Source organism: Lepidochelys kempii, chromosome 19, assembly GCF_965140285.1.
Source record: "Lepidochelys kempii isolate rLepKem1 chromosome 19, rLepKem1.hap1, whole genome shotgun sequence".
In the NCBI taxonomy this organism is placed as follows: domain Eukaryota; kingdom Metazoa; phylum Chordata; order Testudines; family Cheloniidae; genus Lepidochelys; species Lepidochelys kempii.
Window position 1 is genome coordinate 2,893,757 of NC_136398.1, and position 15,739 is coordinate 2,909,495.

General features: G+C 65.8%; 1 protein-coding gene across 3 annotated transcripts; it reads right to left on the reverse strand.

Annotated features, from left to right (window-relative positions):
- Positions 1 to 4,899: 4,899 nt before the first annotated feature.
- Positions 4,900 to 15,322, reverse strand: LOC140900428 (uncharacterized). 3 transcript variants are annotated; one of them, XM_073317707.2, is made up of 15 exons: positions 14,945 to 15,322; positions 14,110 to 14,285; positions 13,458 to 13,618; positions 13,113 to 13,272; positions 12,246 to 12,416; positions 10,931 to 11,022; positions 10,184 to 10,341; positions 9,596 to 9,699; positions 9,025 to 9,249; positions 8,097 to 8,182; positions 7,649 to 7,785; positions 7,065 to 7,154; positions 6,432 to 6,640; positions 5,844 to 6,050; positions 4,900 to 5,515 (listed from the first exon to the last, which is right to left on the reverse strand). In XM_073317707.2, the coding sequence occupies exons 2-15, from the start codon at positions 14,266 to 14,268 to the stop codon at positions 5,228 to 5,230; spliced, it is 2,247 nt and encodes a 748-aa protein (XP_073173808.2). In that variant the 5' UTR covers positions 14,269 to 14,285; positions 14,945 to 15,322; the 3' UTR covers positions 4,900 to 5,227. The 3 variants fall into 3 exon arrangements, with proteins under 3 accessions (XP_073173808.2, XP_073173809.2, XP_073173807.2); XM_073317708.2 differs by lacking the exon at positions 14,945 to 15,322 and adding an exon at positions 14,733 to 14,922; XM_073317706.2 differs by lacking the exon at positions 14,945 to 15,322 and having other exon boundaries at positions 14,110 to 14,898.
- Between the last annotated feature and the right edge of the window lie 417 nt (positions 15,323 to 15,739).

Here is a 15,739-nt window from a genome sequence, read left to right on the forward strand (position 1 = left end):
GGATAGATAGATGGTGTGGGGGGATAGATAGATAGACAGGCGGGTGGATGGGGATGGATAGATGGTGTGGGGGATAGATAGATAGACAGGGGGTGGATGGGGATGGATAGCTAGAGGGGTGGATGGGGATGGATAGATGGTGTGGGGGGATAGATAGACAGGCGGGTGGATGGGGATGGATAGCTAGAGGGGTGGATGGGGATAGATAGATAGATAGAGGGATGTATGGGGATGGATAGATGGTGTGGAGGGATAGATAGATAGACAGGGGGGTGGATGGGGATGGATAGATAGATGGGGGGGTGGATGGGGATAGATAGATAGATAGAGGGATGTATGGGGATGGATAGATGGTGTGGAGGGATAGATAGATAGACAGGGGGGTGGATGGGGATGGATAGATAGATGGGGGGGTGGATGGGGATGGATAGATGGTGTGGGGGGATAGATAGATAGACAGGCGGGTGGATGGGGATGGATAGCTAGAGGGGTGGATGGGGATAGATAACAGTGACTGGGTGGCTGCTGCTGTGGGTTCTGCTCTGCCGTAGCCTCAGTCAGGGCCGTGGCGAGCACCCAGTTGCAGCGGTGGGTGGCTGCGAGGCCGAGTCACTCCTGGCGTGTGACTTTCACCGTGAGTGTGGGGGACAAAGGGACCAGCTGACGGGCTGGCCGCTCCTACCCCACCCCGGCGTGGCCACACAACCAACTCTGTAGCCTCTCGGTGTGATCTCATCATGGCCTGTGCGGGAAGCCAGGGTGCCAGCCTTCCTGGGCAAAGCTTACAGCAACGACATTAGCTCCGCCAGCTTCTCCCTCAGCTCTCGGAGCTGGGCGCTCTCCCCCATCCAGCGGGCGGGCGAGCCGGCCCAGTGCCCAGCGGCCCTGCCCTGAGAAGGGCACCTGCTCCCTCTGGGCCATTGCCAGCTGAATGTTCCCCAGTGCTCCAGGGCTTCTCCAGGGCTGGGGGAGGGGATCATGTCTGTCAGGGCCTGGAGTTGGGCTGGAGGGATCCCAGAGCAGGCCCTGGCTACTCCTTGGCCCCGATCCAGCCTGGCGTGCTCCCTACTCCTTGTCACCAGACCTTGCAATCGTTGCTGGCCTCCAGCCTGACACCCCTTGTCCACCGCCCGGGGGAGCGGCTCCCTGCACAGCAGGGACAGTGCATCTCTTGGGATCTGCGGCAGGGCCGGTGCCCTCAGTCTCGGTGACTCTGCCCTGCCTTTGCCCACCTGGGGTCCATGGCTCAGCATCTCTGCCCAGCGCGAATTCCCAGCACATTCAGCTCAGGCAGGGTACCCAGAGCTGGTGTCACTGGCCCAGTGCGGGGGGAGGGGGGTTTGGTGATATCCGAGTATTGCCCTGCAGCTGGCATGGCAGGAGCCTGGCTCAGAACTCTGCTTCGCCCTGTGGCTCTGCCTGCTTCTCGGGCCCACGGTGCCCGTCAAGCTCCCAGGGCCCCCTTGTCCCTGGAAGGCTGGGAAAGGGCCCCAGCAGGTAGGCAGCTTGTGCGACTCCCCAGAGCCAAAGGCAGCAGCTGGAAATGCCAGGGTTTATTTTCAGTTTGCTGGCGGAACAGATGCTGGCGGGAGTGACACACAGACACACAAATTCACCCAGAGACAGACCCTCCCAAACACTTGTGCACCCACGTGCATACACGTTCATGCACCCACATTTGTGGGTGCATCCACACACCCAGTGCTAGTCACACAAACAGCTGGTCACAGCCGCACACACACCCCATTTCCTGTCGCTCTGGAGGAGGGGCAGCTCTGTGGCCGGCTGCACTCAGATGCCCTGGCAGCACGGTTGGCTGACTGGTTTCTCTGGGGCGAGAGCAGGTTTGGGCTGCAGGGCCAGACTGACCCAGTCCTCAACCCACACTCCCCCATGCCCCTCCTGCAACACCCCTGAGCCCTCTGTCCAAGCGTCACTCCCTGCCCCAACCAGCTGGGCAGCATTTGCCGTGTGCCATTAAGCAACTTCCATGGCACACCCCAGAGGCAGCTGCACTTCTGTGGGGGAGATGAAGGATCCCTCGGCAGCCTTCGACAGCGCCCAGAGAGAGCTGGGCAGCACCCTGGGCTGCTCAGATGGAAAGTGCCATAGAAGGGCCGGCTCCATCCCAGGAGCAGCATCTACCTCCACCATGTGGCCCCCAGTGCCGCTGATCCCTGCGTGGCACTGTACAGCCCTGTGGAGACCCGGCCCCAGGAGTCTGGGGACAGCTGGGCAAGGAGCCCCGTCCTCACCCCAGCCCTGAGCCGTAAGAAAAGTCACAGGGGCTAAGAGATCAGCCACATGCCTGCACGCACTGGGGTCTGTAGCCCTCACCCTTGGGAATGTCCCTGTGGCAGGGGGCAGAGGCCAGTGTTGTGTGAGATGGGGCAGGCCTGACCTGTCCCCACATGCAGCCTCCAACAGAGGGGATGGGGGCATCCATGGAGCTGGCCACTGCCTGGTCCCAGCTGCTCCTGCCAGGAAGGGCGCTGCACCGCCTGGGATGCAGAGCACAGAGCTGCGACCCTCTTGGTGCCACCCTGGCATTGTCCCGCCAGCCCTGCCAGCAGCATTGGCTCTGGGCACAGAGCCCACCCCGGGCAGGCCCAACCCTTTGGCAAGGGCTGCGCCGGGTCCCCTTCATTGCCCTGCTGCGTGGAAGGCAGAGCTGGGTCCATGCTCGCTTGAGCCCCGCAAGCAGAGATAGGGAGGGCCCTGCTCCATCCTTCCCCTGCAGACAGGACTGAGGCTGGTGCGAGCCAGGTTCTGACTCCCTGTGGCTCAGCCCAGACCCTGCTCACAGCTGCTGCCGCTCAGACGCTGCCTCAGTAAGGTGCAGAGCTGCAGAGGGAGCAGCCGCGGAGGCAGCGGGGCTGGGGAATGCCCACACCGGGTGCCAGAGCTATGAATTGTCCCCCCCATGCCAGGGGCCAAACTGCTGCCCCATGGCATGCCCCAAATGGTCTCCCCTGACCCAGTGCCCAGCTTCAGAACTGCCTACGCCCAGCATGGCCCCCCCCCCCGCTATCACAGAGAAATCAAAGGAGGGCGGGGCTAGGGAGGGCCGTGTGTGCACGGCGTGTGCCTGGGTGCACGTGTGTATCGCAGGAATGGGCGTGCCACTCTTGGTGACCACATAGCCAGCCCCATCCATCCCTGCCGGGCCCTGAGCCCCTGGGGGCAGCCCTACCCTGGTGTGGCACTCCCAGCCCCCATGCCCCCTGGCTCTGGGGAGGTGCACGTGGCCCGTGACTGAGTTCCGGCCTGGCCCCTTTCCCCTTCCTGCTGGGGCTTGCTGACCTCAGGCAGCTGCGGGACTCCCCATCCCTTCCTGCCCATTGTGTGTGAGTGTGGGGGGGGGGGGCAAGCTGCCAGGTGGAAGGGGGGGAGCCAGCGGGGTTTGTCATCCCCCTCCCCCCACACATCCACCCCCCCTGCCCTCTGCCCCCACATCCTCCATCCTCCCCCTGCACTGTCCACCTCCCCCCAGCACAGTCCCCGTGTCCATCCCTCTCCCACATGTCCCCTACCGCCGGACTGAGCCTGGTAACTCATTTCACACAGGGCGCTGAGGCCAGCTCTTGGTTCCCCTGCCCTGGGCTGGCCTGCAGGGCTCACCCAGGCAGGAACAGCTCCTTGCCCGGTCCCTGAGCCAGCCAGCCCCTGCGCTGGTGGGACCCAGTAGCCTGCCAGCGCCCCTCTATGCAGCCAGACAGGCGGAGGCTGCCCAGGGGAACTACTCCTGCCCCACCCACCCCTAGCACAGCATGGCACGGGCACAACGGCGCAGATGGCCCTGTTTAACCCTGTTGGACCAGGGGCAATTGCCATCTGGAAACCAAGCTGCCCCTGGCAGACGTACGGGTCCCAGAGCGGGATGGGGCTCAGCAGAAAAAGCCCTGGCTGCTGGGAGGGGCCCGGGGGAGGCAGCAGGAGCCGGCTTGGCCCCTGCAGCCTGCTGGAGGGGAGGGGATGTGGGCTGGGATCATCCCCTCCTGTGCCAGGCTGGGCAGGAGGGAGCTGGGCTCCAGGTCCCTCCTGACAAGTGGCACTGCGGCAGCAGGGCCCTGGCTGACCCATAGCCGTTGGGCCAGGAGGTGGCAGGGCTGCGCGCTCGGCCAAGCTCCTGCCCCAGGGCAGTGCCCACCGCAGGGTCACTCGCTGGGCACATCGGTGAGTCACTCTCTGTGCCCGGGCTGCCCTGTCCGTGGGGGAGTCTGGGGGTCACTGGTGCTGCAACAGAGCTCGGCGATCCGGGCAGAGCCCACGGGGATGGGTGCTGGAGACAGACCGGCCCAGACGGAGCAATGCCTCTGGCAGGTGCCAGCCCAGGGCTGGCTTCTCGCCCTGCTCAGCCCCGAGTTCAAAGCCCCTCCCTGCACTTGGCCAGAGCCTGGCTGGGCTGTAAGGAAGGGGGGCGCCACCTAGTGGAGACAGGGCTGCACGACAGCTGGGAGGAGGGTGCCTGGTGGCAGGGCGGTTCGGCGTGCCCCACCCCAGTGCCAGGAGCTTTGTGCTGCTCCCATGGCCTGGGCACAGTGGGGAAGACGCGGCCCCCTTGGGGGTGCTGTCTGGGGGAGGGTTCCTGTCTGAAAAGCAAGGAGGGCTGCTCCTGGGCACCCCTCTGGTCTGGGGGGAGGCTCCCACAAAGCAGGGGTTCGACCAGCACCCAGGTGCCCCCCTCCTTGTGCTCAGTTCTCGCCGCAATTTGGCCACATGGCCCATGCAATCCTGCCACGACCCCCTCCAACCCTTGCCCCGGCTCCAGCGCCCCCTGCTGGCCTGCAGTGCATGGCTGCGGGTGGGGAACAGCGCTGCCAGGCCCTGGCACGGGCAGGCGGAGAAAGATGGGGGAGCCCAGTCCCTCAGCACCCCCATTTCCAGCTGCAGCTTCCATAGGGGTCAACGCTGGGCAAAGTTTATTGTGCATCAAGTGAATGAGCTCCCATTGTCCCCAGTACAGCCAGCCAAGTGCTGGCCCAGCCCCCCCAGTATGGCCAGCCAGCTGCCGGTGCAGCCCCCCTAGTACAGCCAGCCAGGTGCCAAGCCGGCCCTCCCAACCCTGATACAGACAGCCATGTGCCCCTACTTCCTGGTACAGCCAGCCGGGTGCTAGGCCAGATCCCAATCCCAATGCATACGGCCACATGCTAGCCCCCTGCAGATCCCAGTACATGGAGCAGCCGGAGCCCTGGTGCAGCAGTTGCCATTCCAGTCCCTGTCCCTAGCAGCGGCTCAGGGGTCGGGAGGTGCCAGTCACAGCGAACTCCGCCCGCAGGACCTCAGAGCTGGCACATGTCTCCTGGCCCGGCTGCTGTCCGCCCACAAAGAGCGTGAAGGCGCCCGGCTCCAGCAGCCACTGCTCGGCCCAGACGGCGCGCTGCACGTAGGTCACCAGGAACAGCAGCTTCGCCGCCCGCCCTGCGGCAACGGGCACCCGGCGGAATCCGACCAGCTGCCAGCGGGGCACCGGCACGGAGGGCTGCGCCCAACGCAGGTACAGCTGCACCACCTGAAGGGAGGGGAGAGGCGGGCTGGGAACAGCAACGGGGAGCCAAGCACCCAGGGCAAGGCCAGCAGGGACACGAGTCCTGCCAGGTGCTGCTTTTCCACGGGCAGCGTCCCCGCTCAGAGACAACCTGAGACACTGGCTGAGGCAGAACCACGGCTCTGCCTCACCCCAAAGCCACAGGAGTCAGCAGGATGCCACCCCCTGATGCCCCCGGCCCCACAGGGGAGGAGCCACCAGCATCCCCCAAGCCATGCCCTGCCTCACAGGCCCCTCCCTCTACACCCCCTTTGCCCACCCCCCACTGATCCGGGGCAGGGAGAGCTCTCACCTCTTCGCCATCCCTCTGCCCAGTGTTCTCCACCACCACAGAGACACTGAGGTTGGCGCAGAGGGGCAGCGCCGTGGGGCTCAAGACCAGGTCCCGGTAGAGGAAAGTGGTGTAGGACAGTCCATAGCCGAAGGGGTAGAGCGGGGCCTCTGGCCCATAGTACCGGTATGTGCGCCCCTCCATGGTGTAATTCTCCATGGCTGGCACCTGCAGAGAATTACAAGGGATGGAAGACAGCAGCCACAGACCACGGTGCCATGAAGGCCTGGGAGGGGGCAGGATGGGGCCACGGTGCCATGCTGGCCCTGGGAATAGGTGGGGGTCCAGGGCCCCACCGGCTATGGGCACATGGAGGGATGGGCACAGGCTGCAGGGCCATGCCAGCCCTGGGAGGGGGAGGCAGGGCTCACAGCCCTGTCCTGTGGGGCTGGGCCCAGAGCAGCCGGTCCCAAGGGAGGTGCCGTGGGGCTGGGAGAAAGGTCATGTGTTTCCTGGATTGAGCGTCACCACACCAGGTCAGCTGGCATCCCCCACTGGGCACCCAGCAGATTTCCGAGCCCCCCAGCACCGGGTGCCCTTGGTCCTTACCTGGTCCATGCCAGCTGGCCAGGTGGCTGGGAGCCTGCCCGCCGGGCTGGCCCCCTCCTCCCCCAGCAGCACCTTGCGGATGGCGATGCCAGCGGCCTGTGCTGGGAAGAAGCAGGCCAGGATGGCGCCCACTCCGTGGTGGGCCTGGGCCCAGCCCACGTCCAGCGGCCCCGCGTTGAACAGCAGCAGGATGACGGGGCGCCCGGCAGCTGGAAGGGACAGGCCAGGTCAGTCCAGAGACCCGCCCCTTGGCATGGCAGCTTGGGGGACTGCAACACACCGGGGCCCAACACTAGGTCAGGGAGGCCCGTGGGGCAGAGGCGGGCCCGTGGGGCAGCGCATGCTGGGGTCTCATCCCTAGACCAGGCCGACTGAGGTCTGCAATGCTCCGAATACCCCAACTGTCTGTCCCGCTGGGCTCTTCCATGGGAGCCCATCACTGTGGTCTCTGGGTTGGGCACGCGGGGCACTGAGCTCAGTCCCGCCAGGGTGACCCACGTGCAGGGCAATGGGAAGATGGGCTCCCCCCGAGGGTGGGCTCACACACAGCCTGCCCCCGTCAGCTCCTCACGGGTGCCCAGATTCCCCTCCCCGGCAGGCCCCAGGGTGCGAGTGCGCCCTAAACCACCTCACCCCAGGCCACGGCGTCCTGCAGCAGCTCCCGCTGGTGCCCGGGCAGGGACAGGTCCCGTCGGTCGTTCGCCTCTGTCTCCAGGTCAGTCCCTGAGCAGGGGGAGCCCAGTGTCAGTCAGTTGTGACGCCCCTGCCCTGGGCTGCCAGCGGCTGGGTCGCGCCCTCCGTGCAGACCATGTGCCGCATCTCCACCCCACCACCCAGCGGGGACATGACGTGGGGGGAGCCGAGGGCGCCAGGAGGCCGGCAGGGCTCCCGGCGGAGCGAGGAATTGTGGGAGTTGCCATGCTGAGGAGAAGCCCTTCGGCAGCCCGCCGGGGGGCCTGGGTCCTACGGGCTCTGGGCACTCGCGGGCTGCCTTGGTGGGAGGCCCGTCACACAACCGGCAGGCCTGAGCCCCGAGTCCACAGGCCCAGCACTGCCCCCGCGCCTGGCTCTGGGGAGGGGTGGGGGGGCAGGAAGGCAAATGCCAGCGCAGCTGAGACTAGAGGGGGTCTGAGCCCACCCCCTCACGCCCGGACTGGGGCCACCACCCACCGCCTGGGGACCCTGCTGCCCCCCACCTGCCCTCTTGCCCCCCGTACCTGTGCCCAAGCACACCACAACGACGTCGGCTGCCCGGACCGCTCCCTCCACCTCGCCCGGCGAGTACCGCTGGCATTTGGGCTCGCTGCAGCCTGCGGCGAAGGTGATGTTGGCTGGCAGGGTCTCCAGGCCCCTCCTGCACCGGGATGGGACCAGCCTGCCATCAGCTAAGTCACGGATACAGGGGCCGTGGCACTCGGGCACCCCCTCCAGACGGAGAACCCGCCTCCCCGGCAGGGCCGAGTGGAACCAATGGGCAATTCTGCACCAGGTGTCGGGCAGGGTTGGGGGAGTACCACTGATGCCCCTTTGCCCTGGGAGCTGCCCGGCTCGGACCAGGAACTGAGTGGTGCCATGAGCCCAGCCCGCGGAGCAGAGAAATGCCACAACACCCTCCCCACCCAGCTGACGGCTGGAGCAAGGAGGGGGGGGCTGCTCTTGCCCTACCTGGGGGTGTAGATGTACCGGGGGTCCGGGATGGGCGCGTAGTCCCCAAACAGCACCCTGGGGTTGTCGGCAAAGGGACCAACCACCTGCAGTGGAGGGGAAACAGCCGAGGGTGGGACAGGAGCCGCCCGCTCCACCCTGCCAGCCCCAGGGCCCAGGCACTGCACAGAAGCCGGGGGGGCCACGGGAGGAGGCATTCGGAAGCAATGGAATGAGCCGGGTGGGTCAAGCGCTGGCCTAATGCAGCCCCTGGCAGCTTTGAGCCTCACTATGGGGGAAGGCCTGCTGTGCTGCCCCCCCCACCCCGGCCACCCCCTCCCGTGCAGCGCCTGCCGTCCCTGGGCCCCATCCAACAGCACCCCCCCCAAGCTCACCTGGGCAGTGCCCCCCCTCACTGTGCAGCATCCGTCCAGGCCCCACTGAGCAACACCTGCCGCCCCGTCCCCTCATGCAGCGCCCACCGTCCCCCATCGAGCAGCGCCCACCCCAGGCCCCCCTGTGCAGTGCCCCACCCCCCACCGTGCAGTGTCCACCCGGGCCCCCCCATGCCTCGCTCCCTCTTGCTCTCATCAGCCAGGCCCCAGTGCCCACCGGGACCTGCCGTTTGCACAGACCACCCTTTGGTACTGGAGGGTGGGGAGATGCAGCTTGCTCCGGGGGGGGTTGGCTGTGGGGCCCCTGGCAGGCTGTCAACATGGCAGGGTGCCCCTGGTGTCACGCAGTCCCCAGCTGAGGTGTCCGGTGTGGGGCAGGGAGCCCCAGCGCGGCCACGGTTCTCTGGGGCAGGTCTGGGGCAGGGCACGCAGTGACTGAGGATGCCAGGGGCTGCGTGCTCTGCTGGGCGGTCACCACCTCCGGGGCACGCGAGCCAGGAAGTCCCAGGCGCGGCGGCCCCAGTAGATTCCCCCGCCCCGAGCGGGACACTCACCGCGATGCGCTGGCCGGCCAGGGCCTGGGCGCTGAGGGGCAGCGTCCCCCTCTTGTTCTTCAGCAGCACAAAGCTCTTGATGGCAGCCTCCACGGCGAGGGTCCTGTGGGCGGGGCTCTGCACGGCGCTCAGGTCGAGGGTGCTGTAGGGGTTCATGGCAGGGGGGTCGAACTCCCCCAGCCGCAGCCGTGTGTGGAAGAGTGGCCGGACCCGGGCCCTCACCGTCTGCAAAGGGCAGCGAGAGCCCATTACACCAGCTAGGGGGCAGCCAGAGCTCAGATCTGGGGGGGGGGGGGGGGGGCCACTGCAGCCCCACATCCCAGTCCCATCCGCTCAGGGGGTGGCTCAAGCTCAGATTTGGGGGAGACAGGCTCTCACCCCACATCCACTCTCCCACCAGTGCCAGGCACACCTGGCGCCCTCCCAGCCCCAAGCAGGATGAGCCAGCCCAAGTAAGCCCAGGCCCGGGGCCCCTAGTGCTGAGCTTGCCTGCCCCATGCCCTGCTCTGGTATTGCCACCCCACAAGGCCATTCCCATCCACCCATCCGCGCTGCCCCCAGAAGTTCTCACCTCCAGCGTGATGTTGCCCTTGGCCACAGCCTCGCTGACGCTCATGAAGACATTCTCCGTCAGGCTGAAGGACAGCTCCAGGTTGCAGCCAGCGTTCACCGAGGCTGCAGCACGGCGGAGAGATGGGAAACAGCGCATTACTGCTGGGCTCAGCCTCTGCCCCCTCCCCCCGAGGACCCCCAACCCAACCGAGTAGCCTCTGCACCTGCCAGTCTGGGGGCAATGAGCTCAGCTCTTGAACTGCGGCACCAGCATCCTTGTTAACTAGGCCTCACGGAAGAGGAGCAGCAGGGTTTATACAGAGGGGAAACTGAGGCACGTGCGTGTGTGTGACTTGCCCAGGGTCTCATAGCAGGTCAGTGGCAGAGCTGGGAATAGAACCCAGGAGTCCTGACCATCAAAGCAGTGCCCAACCTTCTCCCCACACCCCCCCGACACCCCATCACTGACAGTGCCCCTGCCCTCCGATGCCAGCTCTGCTCTAGTAGTATCAGCAGGAGCTGGGCCCTGCCCTGCTCCCAGCCCAGGCGGCTCTCGGCCAAGTGGGGCCAGGCTCCTGGGCCATGGGCTCCGTGCGCCCACGCTCACCGATGGCCGTCTCCAGGAAGCTGTGTGTGTAGCGATGGGCCAGCATGATCAACTCCACAGCCCCTTCGTCGCTCACCACGTAGCCTTGGAAGCCCCACTCTGCCCGCAGGATGTCTGTCAGAAGCTTCTTGTTGGCGCAGGCGGGCACGCCGTTGATCCTGCCGGGTTGGGTCTGGCGGTTATTGCAATGCCGAATGCAGCCACCTCTGGGGCGGGGCATGGCAGCTGTTTAACAGTGCCTGGCAGTTTGGGACAGGAAGTGAAGGAGAACACTGCACTCGGTTGGAATTATAGGGGGATTTACTTCAGCAGAATGTAACTGCCCACCTGGGAACCCCAGGCCACAGGGCTCCTGCCGGAAGTGCCATGAGATCACTAGCAATGACTGATGGAGAGGACCGAGGTTTGACTTCTCTTCTAGAGGACAGCGCCTCTGAGCAGCGTGCAGGGGCATTGGCTCAACAGAGATGTGGGTGGAATAGCGCCCCTTCCTGAGCCACCTGGGGACTCCACCCAAGTCCCAAACAGAGCCAACCCCGTTCAGCTGGAAAACTGTACAGCTGCTGTGGGGTTGGGCCTGCTGACCTGCACCCCCAGGGCAGAGCGGGGTGTGTGTGAGAAGAGCCCTCGTCTGCCCCGGGATAAGCTGATGATGAGCACAGGCAAGGAGCGGCCTGCAGCACAGAGACCCCTGCCCCGTGCCCCATCTCAGTGCCTGTTCGGCCGCGGGCCCGCCTCGCCCGGTACCTGTTGTAGCTACACATGATGCTGTAGGAGCCAGCGCGCACACAGGCCTGGAACTGGGGCAGGAAGGTCATTCTCCAGTCCCGCTCTTGCACCTGCGGGACGCAGAGCGCTCGGGTCAGTGCCGTGAGCCTGGCGCAGACCCCACCCCCACCCCGTGGCCCCCACCATCAGCCCTGGCGGAGCTCACCGGGACCCAGGATTCTCTGGCAGAGAGCACAGAGAGACCACAGAATTGTACAGGGATGCCCTAGGCCAGTTATATGCACCCAAGGGTGGCACGTGAGGTCTCTCCCACTGGTCATAAATGTGCGTATGGGTCATATTTCAGGCGTCCCGTATCTACACTGAAAGGTATGTTCTGAAGATAAGGCAGACAACTGGGAGGTGACACTCCTCAACCAGGTTCCTTGCAGACAGGGGGTGACAGAGGCTCATCTATCAGACTGGTCAGATATGCATCATAGGTCTTACAATGGATGCCTATGTGCCCACCAAGCCAGGCACCAGGCGTAAGATTGTGAAATCTCCATGAGGAAAAACAACCAGCCAGGCGTGGGAGCTGCTTATGACTAAGGTCAAAGGATTAATCTGGTATATCAGGTACTGCAAGGAAACACACAGTAACTTTCACCGAGCAGGCAAGCTGACAGCCTGACTGGTCTCCTGAATGAAGATCAGAGCCAAGCCTGGAAGGACAGTGAGTGAGCACTGCTCTATCAGGCAGAAAGGTAGCTGGTTCAACAAGCCTGGGTTCTTCACGCCTTCAGAGCTTCCCGGGCCAGAAGGGAGCACTGCAATCGAGTCTGGCCCCTGTACTGCACGACAGAGACCTGCCACACAATAGTTCCCGGAGCAGATCTTCAGACAAACCTCCCATGTGGATGTGAAACTGACGAGGGACGGAGACTGCCCCACACCCCAGGCGTGCTCTAGCGTGTGTGTGACGAGTTTATTTGACATGGGACCACTTGTTTCCATCACTCAACTTGCTCACTCCAATCTCTGGGCTTTGTTAAATAAACGTTCTCTTGTTTTCACTGCCAAGAGCTCTCAGCGCTGGGTGTTAAGGGGGGCGGTGAGCAGAGGTGGAACTGGCCTGCTCCTTTGGGGGCTGCAAACCTGTGAATATTGTGCGTGTCCAGGGGCTGGAGTGGGCCTATTGCTGGCCTGTAATGAGACAGCGGGGCCTGTGGGGCAGCGTTTGTGGGCGGTGGAGCTGACCCCCCAGCAGACACGGACCAGACTCTCGTGCAAAGGGCAGGTGGGAGCGAAGTCCCTCACGGCTCCGAGTATCGCCAGGGAGCGTCACACCCACCTTGGCATCAAAGCTGAGTCTGGAGACGGGCACGTTCTCAGGCCCCCCGTGCACGCTGAAGTGCTTGCAGCCGGCGCTGGCCTTGACGTAACGGGGGTGGTCGCCCTGCAGCCCCTGCACGAATGCCACAGCCAGCTCTGCGCTCAGGAACGGGTCTTCGCCGTACGTCTCCTGAGGACAGACAGACACACGGGTTGCTGCTGCTCCCGCCGCTGTCGGGGCGCTGGCTGTGGGGATAGGACCCCTGCTCTCCCGGGCCCCATCACTCATTGCTCTGCGACAGCTGCCAATTCCCCACCTGCCCTTCCAAAGAGTCCTGGAGCTGCCGCAGCCTGGGGACTTTGGGAAATGAGACCGGGGGGGGAGGAGCAGGGCTCAGTCCAGTCCCTCGTGGGCCCACATCTCGGACACATTAGTGCAAGGGGAGCTAAGGGCAGCCTCAAAACAGAGGCCAAGGGGCCCTAAGCCACAGGGGGAGAAAGGGAGCGTGCAGGGTCTGCCAGAGGGGCCCCAGCACATCCGGATTCAGGCAGGGAGAAAGTGCAAGGTGTGTTGGGAGGGGATTCCAGGGCACACACCGCTTTGTCAGTGCCCTTCAGTCCCACCTGCAGCCCCCAGCTAGCCCAGCCCTGGGCTCCCCCTCCCTATGGCTCTGCTGGTGCCCCTCAGTCCCACCAGCCGCCCCCCGCTAGCCCAGCCCTTGGCTCCCCCTCCCTAGGGCTCTGCTGGTGCCCCTCAGTCCCACCAGCCACCCCTGGGCTCCCTGTCCCGACAGCTCTGCCGGTGCCCCTCAGTCCCACCCACAGCCCCCCACTAGCCCAGCCCTGGGCTCCCCCTGCCCCACCCCACTCCCGGTCTGGCTGTTACCTGGTTCCTGCCCCATAGCGGATGTCTCATGATGTTCAGCACCGGGCTGAAGCAGCTGAGGCCCGTGTGGTCGCCGTAGCTGCCCGTGGACATGAAGAAGTTGTGCTTGGCTCTCACTTCCGTGGCAGTGGCGTTGGCCACGCGGTGGACGAGCTCGGGGCTGTGGGGGAGCGGGGAGCAGCTGAAGCATCGCGGGATGAGCCAGGGCTGTGCCCAGAGATGGCACAGGTCCCCACAGTGCCACAGCAGCTGCCCCTGCACTAGGCCCCAGCACGGCCCGGGGGGACACCCGGACATGACAGCATGAAGGCCCCCGGTTCAGGCCCCCCCGGCTCCAGACTGTACCTGAAGGAGGCCGCCAAGCCCAGCGCTTGGGGGAAGGCCGTGGCCCAGCCAGGGGCTTCCCCATCCCCCCTCAGGCACTCGGTGTTCCAGTTGTAGGGCTTGATCCCCAGCCGCTCAATGGGGGGTGCTGGCCCGTTGTACTTAGCGCCACCTCTCGCCATCTGTGGGGCAGACACCAGAGGTGAAGGGGGGCACTGAGGGACATATGAGGCCGGGCACTCTGCCAAGGGGCTGCCCTCATTCGCCCGGCCTGGCCCTGCAGAGAGGTGGGGCAGCTGGCGCATGCGGCTCTTCCATGCCAGATCTCACTCTCCGTCCCAGCAGGAGACCTGGACAGGGCTGGGGAGGCCCCATCTGGAGGGATCTGTGGGATGGGAGATTCCAGGGGCACCCAGCTTGACCGCCCCTCCCTCCGATTCAGAAACCCCACCCCACTGGTCTCACTCCCAGCTTCCTCCCCTCGGATGGAGGGTCTTTATAGGGTGCCATGCCAGACCCAGACTCCCACAGTGAGATGCCAAGGCCCCAAGGATGCTGCCCCCGCCTCACTCCCCCCTCCCCCCATGGGGAGGACAGAGGCTGTCACTGCCCCGCAGAGGGGATGCAGCTGTCAGTGGGGTTGCTGTGCTGGCTGCAGAGACCCTCTCCATACCTGCAGCACCAGCTCCCGCAGGGTGAGCCGCCCGATGAGGTCGTCCAGCCGCTGCTCCCAGGGCAGGGTGGGGTCCCGGAATGGGTAGTCCTGGGCCAGGCCCAGCCCTGCCCAGAGCAGCAGGGCCGCAGCACCGGGCCAGCACATGGCGCTCAGCATCCAGCACAGGGCACCGGCTGAGGAGAGAACACACCCATCGATAGCACCGGACAGCACCAGCCCAGGGGCCCTGGCAGAGCCGGGGCGAGGGCTGGACTCGCAGCTGGTCCCGGCGAGGCTGAGCGCCTCCGGACCAAGTTCCCCACTCGGAGAGATCCCCATAAATCCTGCAGCCACAGGCCACGGTCGGGGGCTTCCGACAGGCTGCGCTCTCCATGTCGTTTACCAGCCCCGCAGGCAGAGAATTACTGGTCACGATCCGCGCGGCATGTGCCCGCCTGGGGAGCGCCCCAGGTCGGTGCTGCGAGAACAACCCCAGATCCATGGCACCAGAGGTGCATCAGCTGCCGGCCATGCCGCAACCGGAGCCCCCCGGCCCCGGCAATTAACCACACTTGGCAGGAACGGGGGACCCCCCCCCAGCCAGGGACCGGGGGACCCCTGCTAGGAGCAGCCCCTGGGACCTGGAAAGGGGGCGACTGGGGAAGGCCCGGCAGCCCCGATCCTGCCCCCCCGTGCGCGTCTGGCCCCCCGCAGCAGCCCGTCCCTGCACGGGGGGCCGGCGAACCGCCCCTCGCCCCGGGCGCATGGGGCCAGAGCCGGGCGCTCCGCGCTCCGGGCCCCGCCAGCGGCCCCCGCGTGCGCCCGGCTCTCGCCGCCCCGCGGGGTCAGTCACCGGCCGCGCGGGGCTCGCTGCGGGCGGCGATGGCGGCTGCGGAGCGAGGATCCCCAGCGTGCCCGGAAGCCCGGAGGAGGGAGGCGGTGCCGGGGAGGAGCGTGACGCGGAGGGGAGAGCCGGGGCGGCCCCGCACCGGGGGGACGAGCCCGGCGGCGGCCCCGCGATGCTGGTGCCTTCCCTGCGCCAGGCTGGGCCCCCAGCGCCTTTCAGCCAGGCCAGGACTCGGGCTGGCTCGGGAGCCAGGAAGGGGCTTCTGTGACCCCCTGGCAGAGCCCAGCCCTGTCCCCAGCTCTTCGGGATCAGGCCCCAGGGCTGTGCCCTGGGTGAGCAGCCCCGGGGCCTGGCCGCTGTTCCCTCTGAGCACGCACACAGATCCTAAACCCCGCGCACACAAGCGTGTGCACAGAAGCACAAAAATTTGCACAGAAGAATCTTTTTGGGCACACGGCCTGTCAAAAATCAGAGGGAACCTTGGGCCTGACCCCCTGCTTTGGATTCAGAGCTGAGCCAGGCTGGGTCCAGCTGCTGCCATAGGCACCCTGTGGCACAGACCTTGCTGAGCGGGCCTGCGTCAGCGCTTACTGAGCCCTGGCGCCCTTCACAAGCAGGCTGGGCTGGGCACAGTGCCCCCGCAATCTGTGCTGCCGGAGGGGCCTACGCTGCTGAGCGCCAGGAGCCCAGGCCCGCTGCTTCCCTTGGGTCCCTGCTACGCCGGATCCTGCTCTCCAGGGACAGGCAGACGAGAGCAGGACATGCGCCAGCAGCCGGGGGGAGGCTGAGATCGGGGGCTGG

Coding starts and splice junctions, on each gene's coding strand:
- LOC140900428 (XM_073317706.2), bottom strand. CDS start 14,430: ATGGGGATCTCTCCGAGTGGGGAACTTGGTCCGGAGGCGCTCAGCCTC. Junction 9,250..9,595: donor AGGGCAACATCACGCTGGAG/GTGAGAACTTCT, acceptor TGCCCTTTGCAG/ACGGTGAGGGCCCGGGTCCG. Junction 6,051..6,431: donor GGCCAGCTGGCATGGACCAG/GTAAGGACCAAG, acceptor AATTCTCTGCAG/GTGCCAGCCATGGAGAATTA.